Source organism: Staurois parvus, unplaced genomic scaffold (genome assembly GCF_062004578.1).
Source record: "Staurois parvus isolate SC_StPar_1 unplaced genomic scaffold, SC_StPar_1.0 ptg000746l, whole genome shotgun sequence".
NCBI classification, from domain to species: Eukaryota; Metazoa; Chordata; class Amphibia; order Anura; family Ranidae; genus Staurois; species Staurois parvus.
This window is the reverse complement of record NW_028318542.1, coordinates 1,815,376-1,839,808: the sequence shown is the minus strand read 5'-3', so window position 1 is coordinate 1,839,808 and position 24,433 is coordinate 1,815,376. Positions and strand designations below refer to the sequence as shown.

The 24,433-nt window shown below is 42.2% G+C and overlaps 1 protein-coding gene across 1 annotated transcript; it reads left to right on the top strand.

The window, feature by feature from the left end:
* Nucleotides 1-1,099: 1,099 nt before the first annotated feature.
* Nucleotides 1,100-23,594, top strand: LOC149445099 (cytochrome P450 2G1-like). The gene is made up of 9 exons (XM_089654157.1): nt 1,100-1,313; nt 1,490-1,652; nt 6,082-6,231; nt 9,839-9,999; nt 12,971-13,147; nt 17,079-17,220; nt 19,303-19,490; nt 21,218-21,359; nt 22,783-23,594. Exons 1-9 carry the CDS (start codon nt 1,134-1,136, stop codon nt 22,962-22,964), a joined length of 1,485 nt encoding a protein of 494 aa, XP_089510283.1. The 5' UTR covers nt 1,100-1,133; the 3' UTR covers nt 22,965-23,594.
* The last annotated feature ends 839 nt before the right edge of the window (nt 23,595-24,433 follow it).

Genomic DNA, 24,433 nt, shown 5'->3' with positions numbered 1-24,433 from the left:
GTCCAAAAAGAATATTGCAGCACATTTGAAGTTTGCAAAAGAGCACCTGGATGTTCCACAGCACTACTGGCAAAATATACTGTGGACAGATGAAACCAGGATTGAGTTGTTTGGGAAGAACACACAACACTATGTGTGGAGAAAAAAAGGCACAGCACACCAACATCAAAACCTCATCCCCACTGTAAAACATGGCGGAGGGAGCATCATGGTTTGGGGCTGCTTTGCTGCCTCAGGGCCCGGACGGATTGTTGTCATTGATGGGAAAATGAATTCCAGAGTTTATCAAGATATTTTGCAAGGAAAACGTACGACCATCTGTCTGCCAACTGAAGCTCCGCAGAGAATGGGTGATGCAACAGGACAATGACCCAAAGCATATAAGTAATTCAACAAAACAATGGCTGCAACAGCACAGAATACGCTTTCTGGAGTGACCCAGCCAGAGTCCTGACCTCAACCCGATTGAAATGCTGTGGCATGACCTTAAGAGAGCGATTCACACCAGACATCCCAAGAGTATTGCTATACTGAAACAGTTTTGTAAAGAGGAGTGGTCCAAAATTACTCCAGATCGTTGTGCAGGTCTGATCTGCAACTACAGGAAACATTTGGTTGAGGTTATTGCTGCCAAAGAAGGGTCAACCAGTTATTAAGTCCAAAGGTTCACATACTTTTTCCTCCCTGCACTGTGAATGTTTACATGTTATGTGCAATTAAACCATGGCAACATCTAATGTTTGTGTAGTATTATGTTCAGCAGACTGTGTTCTTCTATTGTTGTGACTTAGATGACGTTCAGAGCACATTTTATGCCCAATTCATGCAAAACTCCACGTAATCCCAAGGAGTTCACATACTTTTTCTTGCAACTGTAATACCACACAAGTCTGTAGTAAAAACATTGGCCTGCAATAGCATACTCATTTGATCATAAAAAGAGATTAATTAGGATTTCAATGACTTCCTCTTTAATAGATGTATTATCATATAATAGTAGTAATAGCTTATTCCTGAATCTGGACTTGTGGACTGCTCAGAGCTGGAGATCTTCCAGGGTTGCTCCACCCAATCAAACAAAAACAAATCCCTATGTAAACTCTGCAGCTCCGTGTGTCTCAGTTTTCTCTTCCATGATGGACATAACAGGGATATTAACAGGAGTCTTCATACTGATCTGCTGCTTCTTCATCTATTCGACATGGGACACAATGTACAGAAGACCTAATCTCCCTCCAGGTCCTACACCTCTGCCCCTTATTGGAACTTTGCTGCACATTAAACATGGAAGCCTAGTGAGCTCATTAATGAAGGTTGGTATCATTTTAATTCTATGTACAGGTCCTTATTTGAAAAAGGAGATATTTTTAGGGGGAGCATAATAAAATAATTTGGCCAGGGAACAGCAATTAGATCATATACAGTATTTCCTCCACTAGAAATCAAGGAGAAAGACCATGTGAAATGTTTTTTCTTTCTTACATTGAAGCTGTGGAAGCAATATGGCCCAGTCTACACTTTGTACTTTGGTCCTCGTCCGGTGGTTGTCATCTGTGGATATGAAGCAGTGAAAGAAGCTCTGGTGGATAAAGCAGAAGAGTTTGGTGCTCGAGGTCCTTTAAACCACATTGAGAAATTCACCCAAGGTTATGGTAAAAGGAACAATTCTTGACTATTATTGCATGTACAGTCTACTCCAAATGATTTATATATTGAGCTTATTTTTCAAGATTTACACTTAATTTATGCATTATTAGATACAAGGCTGCAATCACACCTAGCATTTTTGGAACGCACCACAAACGGGCTGCAAACACGCGTTGCGCTTGCACTGCCATTAATTGTTACTGGCACCACAAGTGTGGGTATCAGGCATGTGTTTTGCTGCATGTTTTGTAGCATGGTAAACGCACTACAAGTGCATCAAAATGCAGAGGTGAAAAAATACTCCAATCCAAAAAAGATTCTGGGGCTTCTTTGGGGAAGTTTGTCTCATATGTACGGCAGTCATTTCCAGTGGATAGGCTGCCCTATGCGTGACATGGGGAAACACTTGAAAAATGCAAAAAATCCCCAAAAAACTCAAATCAAAATGCAAGTTCCTGCTACACTCAGGTGTGAATCCTATGTAACCAAAGGCAAAACTTGTTTTAGATTTGGATAGAGTAGAGAGGGATTAGAACACCTATTAGATTTTGTTTGCTGTCTGTGTCCCCCTTAGGGAGATTCACCCTCTCCACTTTTTATCAAAAGTGAATGTAAAACAAAATCCCAAATTTTGGATTGACATTAGAACACTAACAGAAGGAAAATCTTTCAATGGGGACACTAGTTTTGATGACCCTGGTGACACCCCAGTATTCCTCTAACTTCCTGTTTTTGGATATGGGACAGGAAGTAAAGAGAAATATCCTCTATGGGAAACAGCAGAAGCAGGGGCGGACTGACCAGTTGGAAACTCGGGCACTGCCCGAGGGCCCGGGGTCAGTAGGAGGTCCCATGAGATGCCCTTGGTACCTTTTTCATAGGCTTTTTTGAGTTTGGGCAAGGACACAGGGGCCTCATGATCCCCTATTGCCCAGGGGCCCCATGAGTTGTCAGTCCGCCCCTGAGCAGGAGTTATAACCCTCCCTTACTCTATCCAAAATGGAATAAAGTTTTGCCTTTAGTTATACTAAAGTAACTTAATATACCAATTATACTTTAAAAAAAGCATTTACAAGGCCCTTGTTCTTAAAAGAGCTTACAATCTAATGCCTTTATCAAAGATGCATTTGTGTATCCGCACAAGAGAATTTTGTGGGGAATAAGTTAAAGTATATCTAAGCCAAAAAATAAAATGTCATATATTGCAGCTTACAAGTCCCTAGATGTGATGGCTGCTTTATTTTTCATTTTTCTTTATTATGTATGTGAATGTACCTTTCACCAAACATCCTCTAATGGTGAATTAAAGTGGTACTACAGCTTTTAAAAAAATAATAAAATAACAAACATGTTATATTTACTTGCTCTGTGCAGTCATTTTGCTAACAGCTGCCCGATCCTCTTCTTCTCGGGTCACCCACCAAATCTCCTGGCTCCTCCCCCTTGACCATTGCTCCCAATAGCAAGCTGCTTGGTATGTGGGCACTGGTGCTCAGTCCCAAGCCCCACTTGTGTCATAAGACACATAAAGACGTGGATTGGCCCGGCCCCTACTCTCTACTCATTGGCTCACTGACTGTGATTGACATTGAGGAGAGAGAGACCTGGGACAGCCGAGAATCCTGTGCATATCACTGGATCAAGAGGGGACTCAGGTGAGTACTGTGGGGGGGGAGCAGCACAAAAAAGTTTAACCAGGCATAGAATGCATGAAGGTAAAAAAAAACCTTCAACCACTTTAAGGTTTGTTATTTTGTGAAATTAAACATTCATATATAATGAAAATATTTGAAATTACTCGTTTTTTCATATGCAACTGAATCAATGCAGTTAGGCACGGCATTTTTCAAACATAAAACTTGCATTAGACTGTGGAACTGACTGACAATTACAAAGCAGGAAACAGCCGAGACCTAACCTCCATTCAAAACCTCTGGGCACTAAAACGTAGTATTGTAAAAGAAAACCGCTCTCATCCAAATAAAACAAATGAATCCACATGAATATACACTGCTCAAAAAAATTAAAGGAACACTTTGAAAACACATCAGATCTCAATGGGCAAAAATATCATGCTGGATATTTATACTGATATGGACTGGATAATGTGTTAGGAGCATAAGGATGCCCCATCGTTTGATGGAAATGAAAAATGTTCTATTGGATTTAGGTCAAGCGAGCGTGGGGGCCATTCAATTGTATCAATTCCTTCATCCTCTAGGAACTGCCTGCATACTTTCGCCGCATGAGGCCGGGCATTGTTGTGCACCAGGAGGAAGCCAGGACCCACTGCACCAGCGTAGGGTCTGACAATGGGTCCAAGGATCTCTGTCTAGCCCTGTAGAGGTCTGTGTGTCCCTCCATGGATATGCCTTCTCAGACCATCACTGACCCACCACCAAAACGGTCATGCTGAACGATGTTACAGGCAGCATAATGTTCTTCACGGCTTCTCCAGACCCTTTCACGTCTGTCACATGTGCTCAGGGTGAACCTGCTCTCATCTGTGCTAGTGGCGAACCTGCCAATTCTGGTGTTCAATGACAAATGTCAATCGAGCTCTATGGTGCCGGGCAGTGAGCACAGGGCCCACCAGAGGATGTTAGGCCCTCAGGCCACCCTCATGAAGTCTGATTGTTGGTTCAGAGATATTCGCACCAGTGGCCTGCTGGAGGTCAATTTGTAGAGCTCTGGTAGTGCTCATCCCTTTCCTCCTTGCACAAAGGAGCAGATACTGATCCTGCTTATGGTATACGGACCTTCTACGGCCCTGTCCAGCTCTCCTAGATTAACTGCCTGTCTCCTGGAATCTCCTCCATGCTCTTGAGACTGTGCTGGGAGATACAGCAAACCTTCTGGCAACGGCACGTATTGATGTGCTATCCTGGCAGAGTTGGACTACCTGTGCAACCTCTGTAGGGTCCAGGTATCGCCTCATGCTACCAGTAGTGACACTGACCCTAGCCAAATGCAAACTAGTGAAAAACAGTCAGCAAAGATGAGTAGGGAAAAAAATGTCATTGGCCTCCACCTGTAAAGCCATTCCTGTTTTGATAGTCGTCTCATTGTTGACCATCTAGTGCACCTGTTGATAATTTCATTAACACCAAAGCAGCTGAAACTGACTTACAACCCCCTCTGCTACTTCACTGACCAGATCAATATCCCAGGAGTTTAATTGACTTGATGCTATACTCTGATTGAAAAGTGCTCCTTTAATTTTTTTGAGCAGTGTATATTCATTACACTAGGTACACTATATTTATTGTTACTAGGTTGAATTCATTTCCCAACTGGCTATGTTTGTTGGCCCTGTACATACAAATTAAACAAATGGTCTCTCATGTTCAACCCCAATACAAAAAGAATCATACTGGAATACTGTATTCATGCTACACTTACTAGGATAAAAACTAATGGATCAAAATCAATTTAGATCATTCGTTATGTTGTTACATTATTTTAGATGCTTCAAACATTAAGAAAAGGTCCGAACTACTGCATCATGTCATCCAAATGAAACTAATGAATACACATGAATTTGTTGGGTTTTTTTATATTTTATATAATAAAATTCTAATATATATAAAATATAATTTATTTTATATAATAAATTATATAATTCTATAATTTATTTTGGAGTCGCTGAAATGTTTTACTTTTGTGATTCAGAGATTTGGATACATCTGAATTTCTGAATCACGCAAATGTTGTCTGAATTTTGATTTCTTAAATAAACAAACCGCACATGCCTACTACATAGCCCTTTCAGATCTGTCTGTCTGAGCAAACTAACGTATTTACTGTACATATTTAGATACTGTACAATATTACATAAGAGTCTAGTATTATAAAGGGCACCTCCAGGTATTAAGTAAAGTCCATCAGTGAATTGATACTACAACCATGCTGAAGTCAGGAATCATTATTATTATTATTCAGGATTTATATAACACCAGCAGTTTGCATAGCAGTTTAGAATATAATGGGGGCAGTAAAATTACAACATAGCTGAATACAGAAGGAATAGGTGAACCCTGCTGGTGGAGCTTACATTCTAAAATGAGGAATAACATTTGATGCACTCTGAGTTACATTTCACAGGACTTCTAGGTAGGAAGGTAGATGCTGATCAAAGAAATCTGTGTTAAAAAAATCTCTATCTCTCCTTCCACTGCAAGTAGATGAAGATCAGAAAGTGGGCAGTGCTGGAACTGTGGAACACAATGAGCTGGATTTTCATAGGTTTATATTCAGTGTCCTTCAGAAGGTGTAGATCTATAGGGGTTAGTCTACCTGGATCAATATCAGGATGAAGATTAGATGCAAACAAATCTATTCAGAAGTTAGATCATGGCCACAAGTTAGTTTAAATGGCAAATGTTCACAATTGACTGGTGCGTGCCTTTAATTCCAAACTAATTTCTCATGCAGGGATTAGTCTGAGCAATGGGGAAAGATGGAGAATCACACGGACCTTCACGTTAAGAACACTGAAGAGTTTTGGGTTTGGAAATAAGAACATTGAAGGGAAGATACAAGAGGAAGCTTTGTGTTTGGTGGAAGAATTCAGTAAGTTTCAAGGTTAGTACAGAATAATTCATTAAAATAAAAAAAAACAAAATGAATGAATTAATTAATCTTTATTTTATTATGTTTATATCAGAAAAATGAAGAAATCTGATTTTTTTTTTAATAAATGTTCTGTCCCGAAGGGGATAACAAAGGCTAGCTATGTGGTCAGACAGGATGCTGCCACTATCTTTTTATATCTGCCCATCCATGCAGCTTCCAAGGAGACAGCTGTATTGATAGCTGGCCCTTATTTCTAGCTCCAAGCACTTGACAAGACAAGCACTGGCAAAAGGAATGAGGAAGGAGGGAAGCGTGCATTCCTTTTGCTGATGCTTATCTTGGAATAGTGCCTAGAACTGGAAATAAGTGACAGCTATCAATGCAGCTGTCTAGATAGCCTTCCACAGCAGGGAGGAGGATGGGACAAAGTACTACATGTGTCCTGCCCCTTGCAAAGAAAATTCTTCTCCTTTAAAGTGTATCCCCAGGCAAAACTTTTTTTGTTGTTGTTGACAGAGTGGGGAAGGGTTAGACCCTCTGTCAAGTTGCTGTTTGTGTCCCCATTAAGGAGACTCACCTCTCTCATTGTACTGGTGGCCACTGCCACCAAGAAAGTGAAATGCAAAATATTAGAGTTGTCTCAAGAACAAGGGGTAAGAGGATATCTTCTAATGGGGAAATTGATTCTTGGGACATCTGCCTAAGAGGAAAATTCCCCTTACTTTTGGTTGAGGTGAATGTAGCCCTATTAGTGCACTTGCAGAAAAAACAACTGAGTACTGGTGATAATACTTTTTCATTTGAACTAACATCCAAATTTTGAGAACAAGCTTTTAGGATGTCCAAACAGTATTCTTACTTTTGAAGAATTCATCTAACTTCCTGCTGCGTCTCTGCGAAGGGAAAAATAGTAACCCTTCCCTACTCTATCCAAAACTAAAAAAAAAATGTTGCCTATACATACACAGTAAAACATATCCACTTTTCTTAACATGTAATATGAGATTTTTTTGAATTTTTAAGGCAGTGGTTTGCTGTTAAAAAATGTCAAAATGTTCACCAGATTGTTTTCTCTTCACAAAATATTTGAAGGGTGTAATTATATGGGACTAATCACAGTTTAAAATTCCTACTGCTGCCATGACCTGAGCTGAGTAGAGTACAGAGATATACTAGAGCGAGGGACTGTGCTGCTTTGAAGAGACCACATACTAACTATTCTGCTGTTGTGTCTTCTGTTCCATTGAGAGATTACAGTAGAGTTCCAGTGAGATACTGTGGCTGAGATCCAAGGAGAGACTGCAGCTGAAATGCACTGAGAGTCCACAGCTGATCCTGACCTTCTGTAAAGAGGACCATCTGGTGCTTCTGCAGAAAGCTTTCTCTAGAGGGGAGAGGCCTTTCACTGGCTACTGAGGGACTACCTGAGACACAGGGACTAACTATGTCAGTGGTGAGAGGCTTCTTGGCCACCAACTTATTCAGTCAAGCCCTCCATTAGAGGAAAGGGCCCCAACACTTGCATGACTGCTCTACAGTTATTTAGAGTCCCATCGGCCACTGGCATAGACAAAACTGTTGTTCACAGGTGGACCTGGAGTTTAAGATTCTGTATGTTCTAGTACAATAATTTTTCTATTGTTGCATGTAAATACAACAAGACAGCTGAATAACCATGCAGGGAGTTACCAACAAGGAACAAGTTATATAGGCATGAGTGAAATCACATGCAACCAGGGGCGGACTGACCATTTGGAAACTCTGTCACTGCCCGAGGGCCCGGGGTCAGTAGGGGGCCCCATGAGATGCCCCTGGTACCTTTTTCATAGGCTTTCTTGAGTTTGGGAAAGGACACAGGGGCCCCATGATTCCCTATTGCCCAGGGGCCCCATGAGTTGTCAGTCTGCCCCTGCATGCAACTAGACATTTTGGCAGTGCCAAACTTTCACTGAGCAACCACACGGTAGGAGCTGACAGTCCGCGTACGTTGCCTAAGCCTAAAGGCCCCGATGCATATCTAGAGAAAACAAAAATGGTAAACCGGTTAGCTTGTGCCAAGAATAAAGGAAAAGAGAAAAAAACAAAAAAAGGCGGGGGGGGGGCTGATAAGAGAAGAGAGAAAGAGGAAGTTTCCTGTAGGGGAGAAGATGGAAACTAGAGGGAATGGGGGAGGCCGCTGGGTTCTGTATTTTAAATAGTGCCCCCGTATTTGAAGCTATGTTAAAGTGGAATACCGGGCTAAAGTTAACTATTCTAAAAACTGCTCCCACCCCCCTCTAACACCTACACCAACCACCCAATAAAAGAAAGATATGTATACTATATTAAGGCCACTTCAGTCCAGTCACATGATCAAATCCCCTGGGTCAGCTAGGAAAGGCTTCAGGGGAGAGAAGGGTATGCCCACAATGGATGGCCTATAGTAATTCTCTAGGTGACACCACCACTCAGTCATTCCAGTGTTTGTTGAGCACTTTCTTCTCTCCCCTGTCGCTGGTGCTGCCTGAAACAGGGGAGATCACATTACCAGATCAAAACAGCTTAAAAATAGGTAAGTATACAGATCTTCCTCCACAGATTAGTTAGTATAGGTGTTGGAAGGGGAGGTGGAAGCAGTGTTAGGATTAGTTAGCTTTAGCCCTGAATTTCACTTTAACACAGCTTCAAATACAGGGTGCACTACACAAAATACAGAATCTCAAACTCCTGGCCTATCTATGAACAAAAGTTCTGTCTATGACACTTGCCAATGGGACTAAATAATTGTAGAGTAGTCATGCTAGGGTTTGGGCCCTTTACACTGATAGAGGGCTTACTTGAATATGATGGTGGCCAAGAAGCCTCTAACCACTGACAAAATTACTTTGTTGCTGTTGTCATCCGGGTCAATGTAGAGGGTGAAAATACTCTTACCCCTTCCCACTCAACCCAAGCATCCCTTTACCAGGGTTTGAATGTAGGATCAGTAATCATGTGACCACTATGATGGCTGTCACATGATTGGGAGCTGGTCCCTCCAGCTACAGATTGTTAGTGGGGACCAAGAGCTGTCTTTATCAGCTTGGTCTCTGTGCTGGGAGGCACAGTGAGCATGCTCACAGCACCAAAACATTGGTTGCTCAGTGATGCATGTGTGCAGCATGATGACGTTAAAGCACACCCTTTTGTTGCCACACATGTGTTACGCAGGCAGCAGCGGGTAAGGCTGCCCATAGAGGGGTCATTTTTTTGGGGGTTTTTTATTCAATTTGAGAGCTGAAAAAAAATCTAGAAAAAAAAACTCCATCTTAAGGAATCCCCCTGCCAAAACATTGCATTCTAACAGCTGATTTTGCTGCTGTTTGGATATACTGATCAGCGGCTGTAGATGCTCATCAACAAATGTTTTCCAGAAGACAATCGAACAATCAACATCTGTTGAACAATTATGGCCACACATTGATCAGAATTTTAGTCAGTCTATGGCCACCTTTATTCTAGTCCTTAGAGGGCTCCAGTAAACAAGAGAGATCAGTTTTTGAAATAATTTAAAATTTATATTTAAGAATCCTTAACAAGTTCTTTAGGATAAAGCATGGTTGAGATAAAATTCACATGATAATATTTTCTGTTCCAGGTGTTCCACTAGATCCAGATGATCTGCTCATGACTACATTCTCCAATGTTCTGTGCTCTATATTATTTGGAGATCGCTTTGATTACAAAGATGAGACGTTTTCCAAACTCCTGGTCATTATCAGGGACTCATTCAGTCTTGCAAGTTCTACATGGGGACAGGTAAAAACAAATTGTTAAAATTTGCATTTTTTTATGTAAATGACTTTAAACCAGCTGTCTTGAAATTTCGTAAACAAAGGGCCGGTTTACTGTGCTTTAGGTTTTAGGGGGGTAGACTGTGGCCAGTTAGAACAGAAAATGCCCCAACATCTGTAGAGGTCAGCAATGCCTCAGACTTGGTGATCAGTGGGACTAAAAGAAATTAGTTAATGTCTGTGGTCAGAAGGATGAGGAATATTGCCCCGTTACTGGTATTAATGGGAGGAACAGGTGTCCTGTTGTTGGATCTCATTTGGAGACCACTGCCTTAAGTCATCAAACTATTACATCTTTTCTGAAAGCATTTATATAGAATATATTTTATATTATAGAATAAAATGATGGTGGTTGAATTTTTTTAATGTCTCGCAATACATGGGCAACTGTTTATGAAATGCATTTTTACAGGAAAAAATACACTAAGTATTGATAGCGCAAATTTTTTACCATTCAGGTTTTAAACAGTACAAATGCAAAACCATGTTCAAACAGTAAAAATAGGCATCAGCATATACAGTTGCCTACCTGGCCTGCAATATTGCTTGCAAAACAGCTAAAGTAAGAAGTTTTAGCATGAATTTCATACGATTCTGTATGTCTTATAGGGCCAACCTATTCACTTAAATGGACTGCCTTAGGCGCATTTGTCACTTGAAAGGAAGCCCCTGCTCCTTTTCAGACAAAAAGTTTCATACTTTTTAAAGGTACAGTTTGCTGCGATTGCCATGCAATCCTGTTGTGCAACAATTGCAGCCAAATCGTGTCACTATTGGGGTGCCATTGAAGAATAATACAGATGCAGAATCTATTGCTTATTTTTTCTATGGGATGGGCTAATACATACAATAAAACTCACCTTAACCCACAGTCCAGCAATCTTCCCCCTCTTCATTTCTTCTTGTGATGACTTGTCCACTGAAGCAGCTCTTCTTGAAGGTCTCTGACTGATTTTGTTGCCACCACTCCTGCTGACATCATCACCACACTGGTAATCACTGCATTACCAGTGGCCACGTCATCAGGATGGGACATGACCACCCATATTCCAGCAATGGAGAGCAGGGAACCAGACCACAATCTGTTGCAGAACCATGTTTAGCAAAAGTACTAGTGTGTTAGCTCACTTCTTTAAAAAGTTATCAAGTTTTTCATCAGTGGGAAAGGGCAATATTAGTTATACATTTAGGTATAGCACTACCCTGTAAATTATTTTCGGGCTCCCTGTCACTCTGAACCCCTTTGTGAAAGCCCAACCCCTGCTGACACCATAGTACTCTTCTGACCAGAGTAAACTATCACCAGAAAATAGACTCACACACAGATTAGAGTGAACTGACTTGATATTTATATTAAACTTGGATGTAAGCTCGGTCAAACAGCATAGAGTGGTATATGTGTACATAATGGCAATTACTACTCTTAGTAACTCTAAGCAAAGAAAACGACACATACAGCAAAATCTCAATCAGTGTTGGCAGGTGTGCTATTCAGAAGCTAAGCCAAAAACTCAAGCCTGAAGTGCTTCTAGTCCCCAGTCAGCAAGGAAAACTATCAAGGGTGGAACTAATTCACTCTGGGCCCTCAGGATCTGATGGCAGGAAGACTGAACTCTGTTCCTGCATGCAGCGCTTACCCCCACAGGAGCCGCTGGTGATGGTGGGTCCTCTTTTCTGCCATGACTCTCTTAACCTCTCACTTCCCACTGATGCACCTGGTCATAGATTAAAAGCTGTTTACACCTGTGTGATTCACAAGTTATTAATCTATCACAATATGATAATTCACAGGAATTAGACCACAAGCAACTAAGTGATAAATGAATTGTATGGATGTATTATGGCAAATTGCAATTTAACAGGACATGAATCAATGAATAGATAATTATATAGACCTAAAGGCATTATAAAGGATGCATGCTAATGACCCACAAACTGGCACTCAAAAGACTATAGCAAAGTTAAATTGAACTATAACAGGTGAAACTACAGTCTCTAAAATGGCATCAGCTATATCAGAATAATAGGGTCCATGTGTGCACACTGCATACAATCCCAGCAGTCGGTGAGAGTATGCGTTCCTAGTGTATGGGGTACCCCTTTGAGGATGGTGAAAAGTACCTGGCCCTTAATAGATACCAATGGCTGACTTCCAGTGGGGCCCTTCTTTAGGTGCTGCACTGTCCCTTAAGCCTGTTAGTGATGTATGTAGAGGAGCAGTTGGGTAAAAGCAGTCTCAATGGTGTTGGCTATGTGTGTGGCAAAAGGTTAAGGTGTGTAGTTCAGTTCACCACTGCCAGCAGGTGACTAATCTAGTCCCAATGGCTTGGTGATCAGCAGGTTGCAGAAATCTCAGGCCTCATGATCTGTTCCTGACTGGCTCTTTCAGGCTGTAGGCCCAGGTAGCAACATATCCCTCCAGCTTTGGGTTTCGATGAGGTCAAATAACTTTCAGTGGCCCAGTCATGTGGTCCCTGGTATGGCACAGGCACCCAACGTTGGGTCTGCACTGCTACAGGTCTACACACACACAAAAGATCCAAAGCAGCTAAGTCTCTCTTAAATAGGTACAGCTTATGTAGAAGAATTTGTTTAATCTCTAGGTATCACCTGAGGCCAGTCACTTACTTGGGTATATGTGAGGGTTTACAACCACTTTAACTAAAGGCAGGAACAACAATATAATGAAGTAGCAGTGACAGTGTGTTAATGACAGGATCAACAGATTTGATATACTGTACTTTATTGCAAATTTATATTCTATAAAACATCTGTTTTACTATTTTATTGTGACTTTAATAAATGAATGGAATCTGAATGATCCTAAATATGTTGCACTTTCTTTGATATATACCAAAGTTATTTTGTATAGAACAGTTGTAAGGATTCTCATTTCAGTGACTGAGTTTTGATGGAAATCTCTCCCATCTTTCCAGCTGTACAGCATTCTTCCTACCCTTATGGAATACATTCCTGGACCTCACCACAAAACAACACTGCTATCTGAGAAACTTGCTGAACATATACATGAGAAGGTGAAGTCCAGCCAAGAGACTCTGGATCCCAGCATTTCAAGGCACTTTATTGACAGCTTCCTTATTAAAATGGAACAGGTATTTATATAATTAAATCATTTAATTAGTTTCCACTAATCCCACCTTACAGCATTTTAAAGGGTCCGATGCTCATTTTTGTTAGTCTCTGCCTTTGAAGAATGTTACAGTCTAGTGTCCCTACCATAGCCATACAGGTACATTCAAGGGAAATTTCTAATATGATAAAATTGACCATGCTCAAAATAGATAATCACAGACAATGAGAGAGAGAGAGAGAGAGAGAGAGAGAGACAGCACAAAATGCTACAGGAGCGTACCTGAGACTGCTTGGAGACACTGGTGTCACAGAGGTACTTAGGGTGCACTGGAGTCACAGGTTGATTCAGGATGCTTTGGGATAGACTGGGATCACAGGATGCACATGGCACACCGGAATCATTACATGATACAAAATTCTCTGGGGTCACTGGCCAACAAAGGATGCTCTGGGACCACTGCTCTGCACAGGATGCTCTGGGATCACTGTGCAATACAGGATGCTCAGAGTGCTATGGAATCACTGAGGTTGGGGGTGACAGAGGATGCTCAAGATGCTCTGAACTCAAAGGCACCAAGGGGTGACACAAGGTGCTCTGGAGGCAATGGGTCACACAGGATGCTCAGGGTGCTCTGGAGTTCTAGGGGTCACGGGGTTACACAGGATGCTCTGGGTGGCTGGAGTTGCAAGGGACACAGTGGTCATTGGCTTTACTGTACATGAGCAAATAAAGATGAACACCAGGGCAAAGGTTAGAAGCAGGATGCAAGTGGTAAGAATAATAAATTCTGGTTTAGCAGGAGCTTCAGAATCTTGGAAATCAAGAGCGTAAGAGTGCATCAGCTCTGGAAGAACCAGGCTTGAAGATGATCACAAAGTTGAGAAGAGAGAAGAACAGGGGCCAACAGACATGCCTCAAATTCAAATGATAAGCAATTTGGGTTTGAATAATGAGATAGACTTATTTCATTGCTAATTTTTAGTATCCACCTGTATCTAGTTTTCTTCCCATGTTATTACATATTCACTAGTCTTTTAAAATGTCCCTTTATATTTTTGATAGAATGGGGAGTTCTTCTTTAAGACCATACACACAATAGATTGATGTATAACAACTTAGCACTTATTGTCTTTTCAACAGAGTTTCCCTTAAAAACAAATTGCAGTTTATGGTAGAAAGAATAGTTTTCATTTAAGATTATATATGTAAAGCAGAGTTCCACTCAAAAATGGAAGCTCTGCTTGCCTGCCTCTTCCCCTGCCATATTTGGCACTTTTTGGGGGGGAGCAGGTACCAGTTTTTGACAGGTACCCGCTCCTACTTCCGGCTCAGTTCACAGCAGCGAAGTGAGCCGGAAGTTCAGCCCCCTCCTTCCTCCTGCAGTCTCCTGGGAACCTTCACAGGTCCCAGCAGACTGCCGGACCAATCAGAATGTGCAGTGCGACTCGTGCATGTGCAGTGAGCACAGCTGGGTGCCCACAGTTGTGATGCCGTCACTGAGGAGAGAAGAGGGAGAGAAGGGACTGTGCAGGTGAACACATTGCTGGACCCTGGGACAGGTAAATGTGTGTTTATTAAAAGTAATTTTTTTTGTAGCTGCTGACTTTTTTATAAACACAAAACTAACTGTAACTCCGCTTTAATATATTGACATTAAATAACACAATCTTTTGGAATGAGTTCGGTTTTTAAAGTTTTAATGGAATCCCCAAAAACTCTTTTAGGCAAATCCCTTTTCATTTTATATTGAAAGAACAGTGTAGAGTTGTCCTGTAATTTTAGTCTTTTACTTTTGCCTGCTTTTCAGTGGATTTATGTGCTTGCAGTTTAGTTGCAGTACATATACCTCCTAACCTCAAGAGGGCAATACTGATTTAATATTTAATTAGGCTTATTGTGTTTTGAGGTCTATTTCCCATCAACATCGTATGCCCAACGCACTTTGTATTAATGTATCTGGAACGGTTATATATCTTTACAGGGGTTAATTTTCATTGGGTACATGAAGAGTTGAGAATATGAGTATAAATATCAAATAAAAAAAATTCCCAGCTCAACTTACCAACCAGCCTGCAACCAACTGAATTGTCCTGTCTAACAGTTCATGTTAAAAACAGTTTAGTTTGCACATATTTGTAAATACACTATAATGCCAAAAGTATTGGGAGACCCCTTCAAATCATTGGATTCAGGTGTTCCAATCCCCTCCATGGCCACAGGTGTATAAAATTAAGAACTTAGGCATGCAGACTGCTTCTACAAACATTTGTGAAAGAATAGGTCACTCTCAGGAGCTCAGTGACTCCAAGCGTGGTACCGTGATAGGTGGCCACCTGTGCAATAAGTTCATCTGTGGAATTTCCTGGCTACTAAATATTCCACGCTCAACTGCTAGGGGTATTATAACAAAGTGGAAGCAACTGGGAACAACAGCAACTCAGCCACACAGTGGTAGGCCATGTAAAATGACAGAGCGGGGTCAGCGCATGCTGAAGAGCACAGTGCGCAGAAGTTGCAAACTGTCTGCAAAGTCAATAGCTAAAGACCTCCAAACTTCATGTGGCCTTCAGTTTAAGACAACAACAGTGTGGAGAGAGCTTCATGGAATGGGTTTCCATGGCTGAGCAGCTGCATCCAAGCCTTACATCACCAAGTGCAATGCAAAGCTTCGGATGCAGAGGTGTAAAGCACACTGCCACTGGACTAGAGCAGTGGAGACGTGTTCTCTGGAGTTACGAATCACGCTTCTGTTTGGCAATCTGATGGATGTGTCTGGGTTTGGCAGTTTTCCTGACTGCATTGTGCCAAGTGTAAAGTTTGGTGGAGGGGGGATTATGGTGTGGGGTTGTTTATCAGGGGTTGGGCTTGGCCCCTTAGTTCCAGCGAAAAGAACAATTAAGGCATCATCATACCAAGACATTTTGGACACTTTCATGCTCCCGACTTTGTGGGAAAAGTTTGGGGATGGCCCCTTCCTGTTCCAACATGACTGCACACCAGTAGGCAAAGCAAGCTTCATAAAGACATGGATGAGTGAGTTTGGGGTGGAGGAACTTGACTGGTTTGCACAGAGTCCTGACCTCAACCCCATAGAACACCTTTATTAAAAGGAAGGTATAAAACTCACATGCAGATCTTGGATACAGGCATTCTATCTAAAGCTGTGCCAGGCTCTGGTTACCAACATTGGTAAACGGAGCCTGGAGGAGCTTTATATAGAATGCCTGTATACAAGATCTGCATGTGAGTTTTATACCTTCCTTTTAATAAACATTTTATTGGATTTACACTGTTGGAACCTTCTCTCCCTTATGTGAGTGTTATATCAATATTACCCAGAGCTGGTGATTAGTCTCTTATCTGCTGATGCTGTTGCTTCTGTCTATGAAAGCTTTTGTTGACGTTTCTTACAAGGTCACAGGGCTTCTGGAAAGCCTTTTGATCTATTGGTGATTCGCACATGGTGATTCCATTTACACGAGATTGGGGAAGAGGACCAATGATTTATTTATTTATTATTTCATGCACTGGGTGGCAGTTATCCACATCCTATGGACTTTTTGTCATTTGTGCTTTTTATTATTCATACATTAACCTTTTAGCGCTGCACAATTTTGTATATGTTTGTGGAATATAGTGTGTCCTATATTTGGTGCTGGCAGCTATGTTTTGTATTCATTTTTAATATCTTTATTCACATTTTTCATTTGTAGCACGGCTTTCTTATTATTTATATTTTTATAAGTGCTTGACTTACTCAAGCTTGTTCATTTATGTGAACTGACACTGGAAGAAGGCAGGTTGTCTTCCTTGCATTCTTGGCTAATCACAAGGGAAGGCATAACAATTAAACAAGGTTATCAAACATGTCATGAGATTTGTTGTCAGGGAGAAGGAGGGTCTTGCTTCTGCCATAGATATGAACTGTAACATTTCCCATCTTTCTGCAGGAAAAGAATGTCCCCAACACTGAATTTAATTTGCAAAATCTCCTAGTTACCGCCCATAACTTATTCCTAGCGGGAATTGAGACTGTGAGTACCACCCTACGGTGTAGCCTCCTCATCATGCTGAAGTACCCAGAGATACAAGGTGACTACAAGGGGGGAAACCACTAAAAACTAAATTAAAAATGTTCAAATATGTGATAGGTTGCAATGGGGAAACAGATACTTTTTGCAGATTATGTAATTTTGTCATATTGCTGTTTCAATGACTGTCATGAATGGTTGAATCTATCAATGAATGCAAATGGCATGTCTGGTAGATGATATGTATGGAATCTTCCAACCAAAAGTAGAACTCTGGCAGTGACTCCACTCAGTTGGGCATTGTGTAATGCAAGTGGGACCCCCAACTGAGATAAGCTTACCTCCAGGCTTAGTACTCACAGTTTTTCTACTTCTGAAAATAATGGCAGCCCAAATTCAGTTGAATGTCATTTAAAAACTTAAGTGGTTGTAAATCTTTACATACAACTAGTGAACTGACTGGCCTCAGATGATACACATAGATTAAACAAATCCTCCTACATAAGTTGTACCTGTTTATCCGAGGTATTATCTTCTTTACATCTGTTCAAAGTGCTGAATTTCTGAAGCTTATTTTGAACATTGCACTTTAAGGATTTTTTCTTCACTTGTGATGGACTTTATTGCATACACTTGTTTTTTTATGTTTGTTATATGTATCTGGATTTTATGACATATTTTAATCTTTTAAAGTGATAGTGCACCTAATTTAGATTAATATTATTATTATTATACAGGACTTATATAGCGCCGACAGTTTGCTCAGTGCTTTATATTATGGAGGGAGACAGTACAGTAACAATACAGTTCAATACAAGAGGGATTAAAGGGCCCTGCTCCTTGGAGCTTACAATCTAGGAGGGAGGGGATAGTGGTACAAGAGGTAATTGGCTGTGGGGGATGGATTGGTAGGAGGAGTAGGGGATTCCAGTATTAGCTGGAATATTATCTATAATAATAATCTTATATATAATATTATATATATTAGTATATTATTAATTATATTATTAATTAATATTATAATTATATTATTATTAATATTATAATTATTAATTATATTATTATAATTATTATAATATTATATATAATACTAATATCTTCCAATTATAGTATTTATTTAATCTTTGGTTTAATTAGTTGTTTGTTTTAACTCACCCTTAAGTAACACTTGCAGGTCCTTCTCCCAGTGAAAGAAGTAGCTGACTGATAAAACTGTATAATCTCCCTGGCAAACTGCCCTTACCTTCTATCAGCATGCCCCTTTTTAGAACATGAGCACTGCAACACAACTGACTGGTTCCTTGTGCTGATCCTCCCATTCCTAGTCTTAGTTCTGCTGTATAGTGATGTGCAAGGGGCTGAAACCAGGTCAAGTTTGGGTGTAGAGAAAATGATATGGGCAGTGACTGTAGAAAAGCCTTTTAAGTTGGCATCCTTCTCCAGGTTATGTGGTAACCATACCCTGCCAATCAATAGGTTCTGTAGGGCTGGGGTATAAGGAGTCAGTTAGTGGGCCTAAATAGGAACTATGTGGACTTCCCCTTTGGGGGAAGCTTGAGGACTGATATGGGAGGTATTGCTGACTAGGACATTGCTAGACTGTAGGTCTCACTTCTTGAAATACTCCATGAGTTATTAGAACTTTAAGTATTTTGTAATTCATTCAAGTGTGGTGCCACCATTGTCCTGTATGGCTGTTTGTCCATATGACCTTTTTGAGTAAAGCCTGCTTTTAGCATTGAAAGAAGCTGCAGTGGAATCTGTTAGTCGGTTCCAATTGGGATTACTGTTTGTCAGGGGCTGTACCCAGACAAAGGAATGGGACTAAGGTTGGCATGCAGAGCACGCTGGGTAAGAGTCCTGGGTTCTGGGTTCAGGTCAGGCCAAGCAGGGCTGACCACAGAGTGTCTCAGAAGGACAAGGTCTGTAGATTTCTGCCCGCTAACCATAGGAACCCTGGTGGGCCCCATGCTTGAGAACCACAGGAGTCTTGTGGATTGCCAGAACCAGCATGGAAGAGGTTAAATTACATTACACGTGGTCCTGTTACACTGCACACTTTATTTCATTTTATACTATTTGAATTGTCATTAAAAACTGCATTTGTCTGAAGTATAATTTCACGCATATTGTATTTGTACAGCCAAACTCCATGATGAGATTGATCGAGTGATCGGACGAGAACGTGTCCCAAAATTTGATGACCGGTTTCACATGCCATTTATGCAGGCTGTGTTGAGTGAGGTGCACAGATTTGGTGATGTCATACCTCTAAATCTTCCTCATATGATGACCAAAGACACAGAATTTAGAGGATATGTGATCCCCAAGGTAGGAAATCTCAGTGGTTTGTTACCTGCCTAGTGTGACCTCCTTTATGCTTATCTAAAAAAATTAGTAAAACGTTCTAGTTAGACATACAGTAATACCATACTAGGTTCACAATGTTCTTTCTGAGAGCTATATAGCATCACCACCAATACAAAAGGATATTTGATTGGTCTTCCTCAATGGACTGCGTATAAATGAACTGAATCATCACTGTGGTTAACAGCCCATACCTATTGTTTGCACTAATTTATTTTATTCAGCTGTACCTATGGGCTGGAATCCCTATCACAATCAGCAACAGGAGTCTCATGTATGCACATCTAAGTGATCATGGCCATGTTTATTTTCACAGCTGGCCGTTACCCACAAAATGGCGGCAATTTAATAAACAAACAGCAATTGCATTTCGTTCTGGTCACTCTGCAACTGTCCCTTCCTGGTTTCTCAGAACTCTATTGGCAGCTAAGTATGCCAGGTGGCCTCTCTGGCCTATGGTGAGCCAAGAACATTGGCCAACAGCAGACCACATTGCTGGAAACAGAAGAGATCTTACCAATGTTTGCATTAACTCAGGAAAAAAACTGTAGACTCGTATCTCTATCAATACTCTGATTCTGTCACCAGTGTTGATAGGGGTTCCAGACTTCAGGGCTGCTTTAAAGGTAAACAAACCCAAGAACAAAAATATATGGTGGTTGCACTAGTTTTCTTCTTTCAGATTAAATACATTTCCAGCAAGTGCAATAATACATGTTGATCGTCATAAAAATCCAGTGTCCTTGTAACATACTGTGCATTGAACTGAAATCTCAAACAATGTTATCACCCTGTGCTCTCTGGCCCACTCTTGCTCTCTTCCCCCCATGCTTCTCGGCCCCTAATGCTCCCCCCATACTCTTAGCCCCCCCGTATTCTTCCCCCCCCCAACATCTCTGCAGGTTTCCTCCCTCCCCTCTCCCGTCGGCTGCTGCGAGGGATCTGTCAGGATGGAGGGTGGGAAAGGGTCCGGTAAATGTGAAATTTACTGGGTCCTTCCTTTTCTAAATAGATAGTCAGTGATCAGTACCAATCACTGACTCTGTCCATTCATAACTGAAACATAGTAAACTGTGTTTAATATGCTTCAGTTTATGAATGGACAGGAAGCTCTGTATAGAGTTATTCCAGTCCATTCATTCTGTACATCTGAGGCTACAGAGGAGATTGAGGGATGTGTCTTTAATCTCCTTTATCTGTCTGTTTACAATTATATTGTAAAAAAAAATTAATAATAAAAAATCGTTAAAAAATTATTAAAAAGTGAAATAACAAAAATATAAAAAAACTGCTGACACCAGCGGAGGGACTACCTGAGTCACAAAGGTCGCATTTGCACCCCAGCCCTGGCATCCTGCCACCAGGCTCAGAGGGAAGGGCCTCGGCCAGGGGTCAGGGGAGCCCTTCATGGTAACTTGCACTGGGCCCCCAAAGGTTCTAGTTAAGCCACTGCACTCTTGATAATGTGACTTAGAAACTCTTTATCTTGCTCCTACGTAGGCGATATCACATTGTTTCTTTGATTAATGCATACAATTTCCACCATGCACTACTGATTACTTGCTGGCATTTGCAATGCATGCAAAGGGTAGAAAGAGAAGGATTTTAATGTTTGTATTATATGAAATATCTTGTTTGGTTTAAGGATTTTATTTTCTCATTGACAAGTTAATTTAATTTTTTTTTCTCAGGGCACAGAAATCTATCCTCTGCTCTGCACTGTCCATCGTGACCCCACACAGTTTACTATGCCGTATCAGTTTAATCCCAACCACTTCTTGGATGAGAGTGGCATGTTCCGAAAGAATGATGCTGCGATGCCTTTCTCCGCAGGTAAATCGTTTGATAAGTGACAGTATCCGAAAATGAAATTACAGGTCATTACTTATTTTGATTTTACTGCACACTGTGAGCTTCTCCCAGAGTGTATTAGAAGCTGCAGCAAGTCACTTAGAGTGGGCCTTATTTCCTGGCTGGAGAACTCCAGCATTTTATAGCTGACTGTCCCTCGCCCAGCATCAGGGCATTTTGATATTTGTATAACTCCTCCAAAAAGCCAGCCCACTGCTTGCATCACTGTGGCCAGGGGTATGATTTTCTCAGAAGCTATGAGCTCTCCCACCAGCCATGATCTGCTTGCATTGTGCGGCAAAGCACAAACACCTAGTGATGACAGGGTATGTAATAAAAACTGGAATGTAATTAGTTTAGGGTGGATATATGGAACCTGGGATGGCATAATAGAAGCAGAAAAAACTTCAGCTTTAAGATTACTTCAAGCATCCAAAAACTACCAAACTTCCAGGCTTTTGTAGCACTACCCCCTTAGGAGTCGTAAAAGATTTGGGTCCCTCTATAGTCCTGCACAGCCAAGCAATAGTCATTTCCTTCCTATCTTTCCCTCCAGAGACAGTAAATAGTCCTTGAATTTTTTTTTTTTATTATTTTACTAGGGGATTTAAACTTAGATGGGGATGAGGGATACATGGGATGCCCAAGGAAATATTGAACTGAGGACAACTTTCTCGGACTATGTACAGCTGCTTGGAGAGCTAGCCAGCCTCTCCTTGTGTAGAAATCCCTGGACAAAGGGATCTAGAGTCTGACTTTTTTTAAAAAGCACAGTACATCTGGGGATAGTCAGGTTTTCCACCAAATTCCCTCTCCCCTATTCCCGTCCAGGGGGTGTAGAAGGGGGTGTACTCCCTCTTCTGTAGGCTGCAAGTCGGTAGCTGCTTTCAGGCCTTTTGCTGGGCTAACTCCTTCCTTAGCTCCACAGATGGTCCTCTCTCAGGCTGCTGATAAGGTCCAGCTTTCCTTCTGTCTGCAGCTCTCCTGGAGGCAGACCCCTTCCCTGGGCCTCCTCCCAGGCTTCACACTTCAGCTCCCGCCCTCACATCTTCCACCCGAACTCTCCTGCTGCTGAGCAGTCTCAGCTATGCCTAAAGACTGTCCCAACCCCTTGCCAAGCCTCCTGCTTGGGGATTAGTTGAGATCCCTTAAGCATACACATCAACCACTCCTCACCCCCGCCCACTGAATTCTAGAGACTTCTCCAAGTCTCTAGATCGGGGGGGGGGGGTATCAGAGAGCTGATCTGCCCTGACCCAAATTTGACCCTCTGACTACTTCTCCCAGCTGCTATTCAGCCTTCTAAAAAAATAATCAACTTAGCTCCTCCTTGCTACCTAGGAGGGTGCTACACTTGCTTTGTGTAAAAATACATTTATTTATCCAGTTCATATACTTCTCACAGGAAAACGCATCTGCCCAGGGGAGAGCTTAGCCCGAATGGAACTTTTTATCTTCCTCACAACCATCCTGCAGAAGTTCATGCTGACTTCCCAGACTGAATTCACCGAGCCTGACATTGCTCCCCGGATGACTGGATTTCTAAACGCTCCCCTCCACTATGAAGTGTCATTCATTCCACGCTAGCTCTGAAGTATATTTCGGATGGAGTCTATACAGTGTGTTGACTATAAGGTTTTCTGAAGCTACTCAAGAAAATACTGTAATAAAGAGGTTAAAATTGGGGGGGTCACTTGTGACATATACAGTGCGTGGGGTAATGTGCCTTCCAAAGGAGTCCAACTGTAAATAAATGCAGAAGACTGGGGGCTCCACCACTTTTTGGCCACTAAATCATATGAAATTGAATGGGGCAGACCAAGTGGGAGGTAAAATACCAATGTCAGAATGTAATTTGACAGTTTGATGAGGCTCAGACTGTGTAAATGGCATGTGCTACTACCTCTTCTGTTGACAATTTAAAGGACATTGATCATAAAGAAACACCAAATGATGGGACTTTAAATACCCCTTCAAGGGTCAAATATACACATAACAACCTAATTAAAAATATTTTACAGCACTTTATTCCACTGATATAAAAACATGATTACATTAACCTGTTGCCGACCGCGCATAGCCGAAAGACGGCTTCACCGCGGCCGGCCAGTTCTGGGTGGACGTCATATGACGTCCTCCCAGAACGCGCTCTCCTGCGCGCCCCAGGGGGCGCGCACCCGGCGATCTCCGTGATCGCTGTGTCCTACGGACACAGCTGATCACGTGATGTGGTGAAAGGCCGATCCCACCGGCCTTTTACCACGTGATCAGCGGTGTCCAATGACACGCTGATCACAGGGAAATGCAAGTGCCGGTTCTCGGCTGCACTTTCCTCACGCTGTCAGATCGTGAGGAAAGTACTGCCGAGAACCGGCAGTTGTCACAGCGGGGATCGGCACCGATCATCAGGGCACTGATGATCAGTGCCCTGATGATCGGTGCCCAGCAGTGACACCCGCAAGTTCCGCCCAGCAGTGCGCCCACTAGCCCTGCCCACCCGTTCCCAGCAGTGCCCCCACCTGTGCCCAGCAGTGCCCCCACCTGTGCCCAGCAGTGCCCCCACCTTTGCCCAGCAGTGCACCCACCTGTGCCACTCTGCAGTGCACCTACCTGTGCCCAGAAGTGCCACCCACCTGTGCCCACCCACCTGTGCCCACCAGTGCCACCCACCTGTGCCCACCAGTGCTACCCACCTGTGCCCACCCACCAGTGCTGCCCACCAGTGCCACCCACCAGTGCAGCCCAGCAGTGCTGCCAGTCAGTGCCACCAGTCAGTGCCCAGGGGTTGTGCCAGTCAGTGCCGCCAGTCAGTGCCCAGAAGTGATGCCAGTCAGTGCAGTCTATCAGTACCCATCATCAGTGTCACCTATCAGTGCCGCCTATCCGTGACCCCTAATTAGTGCTGTCTATCAGTGCCGCCTATCCGTGCCACCTCATTAGTACTGCCTATCAGTGCCCTTTAGTGCTGCCTATCAGTGCCCATCAGTGCCGCCTGTCAGTGCCCATCAGTGCCGCCTCATCAACGCAAATCAGTGAAGGAGAAAAAATACCTGTTT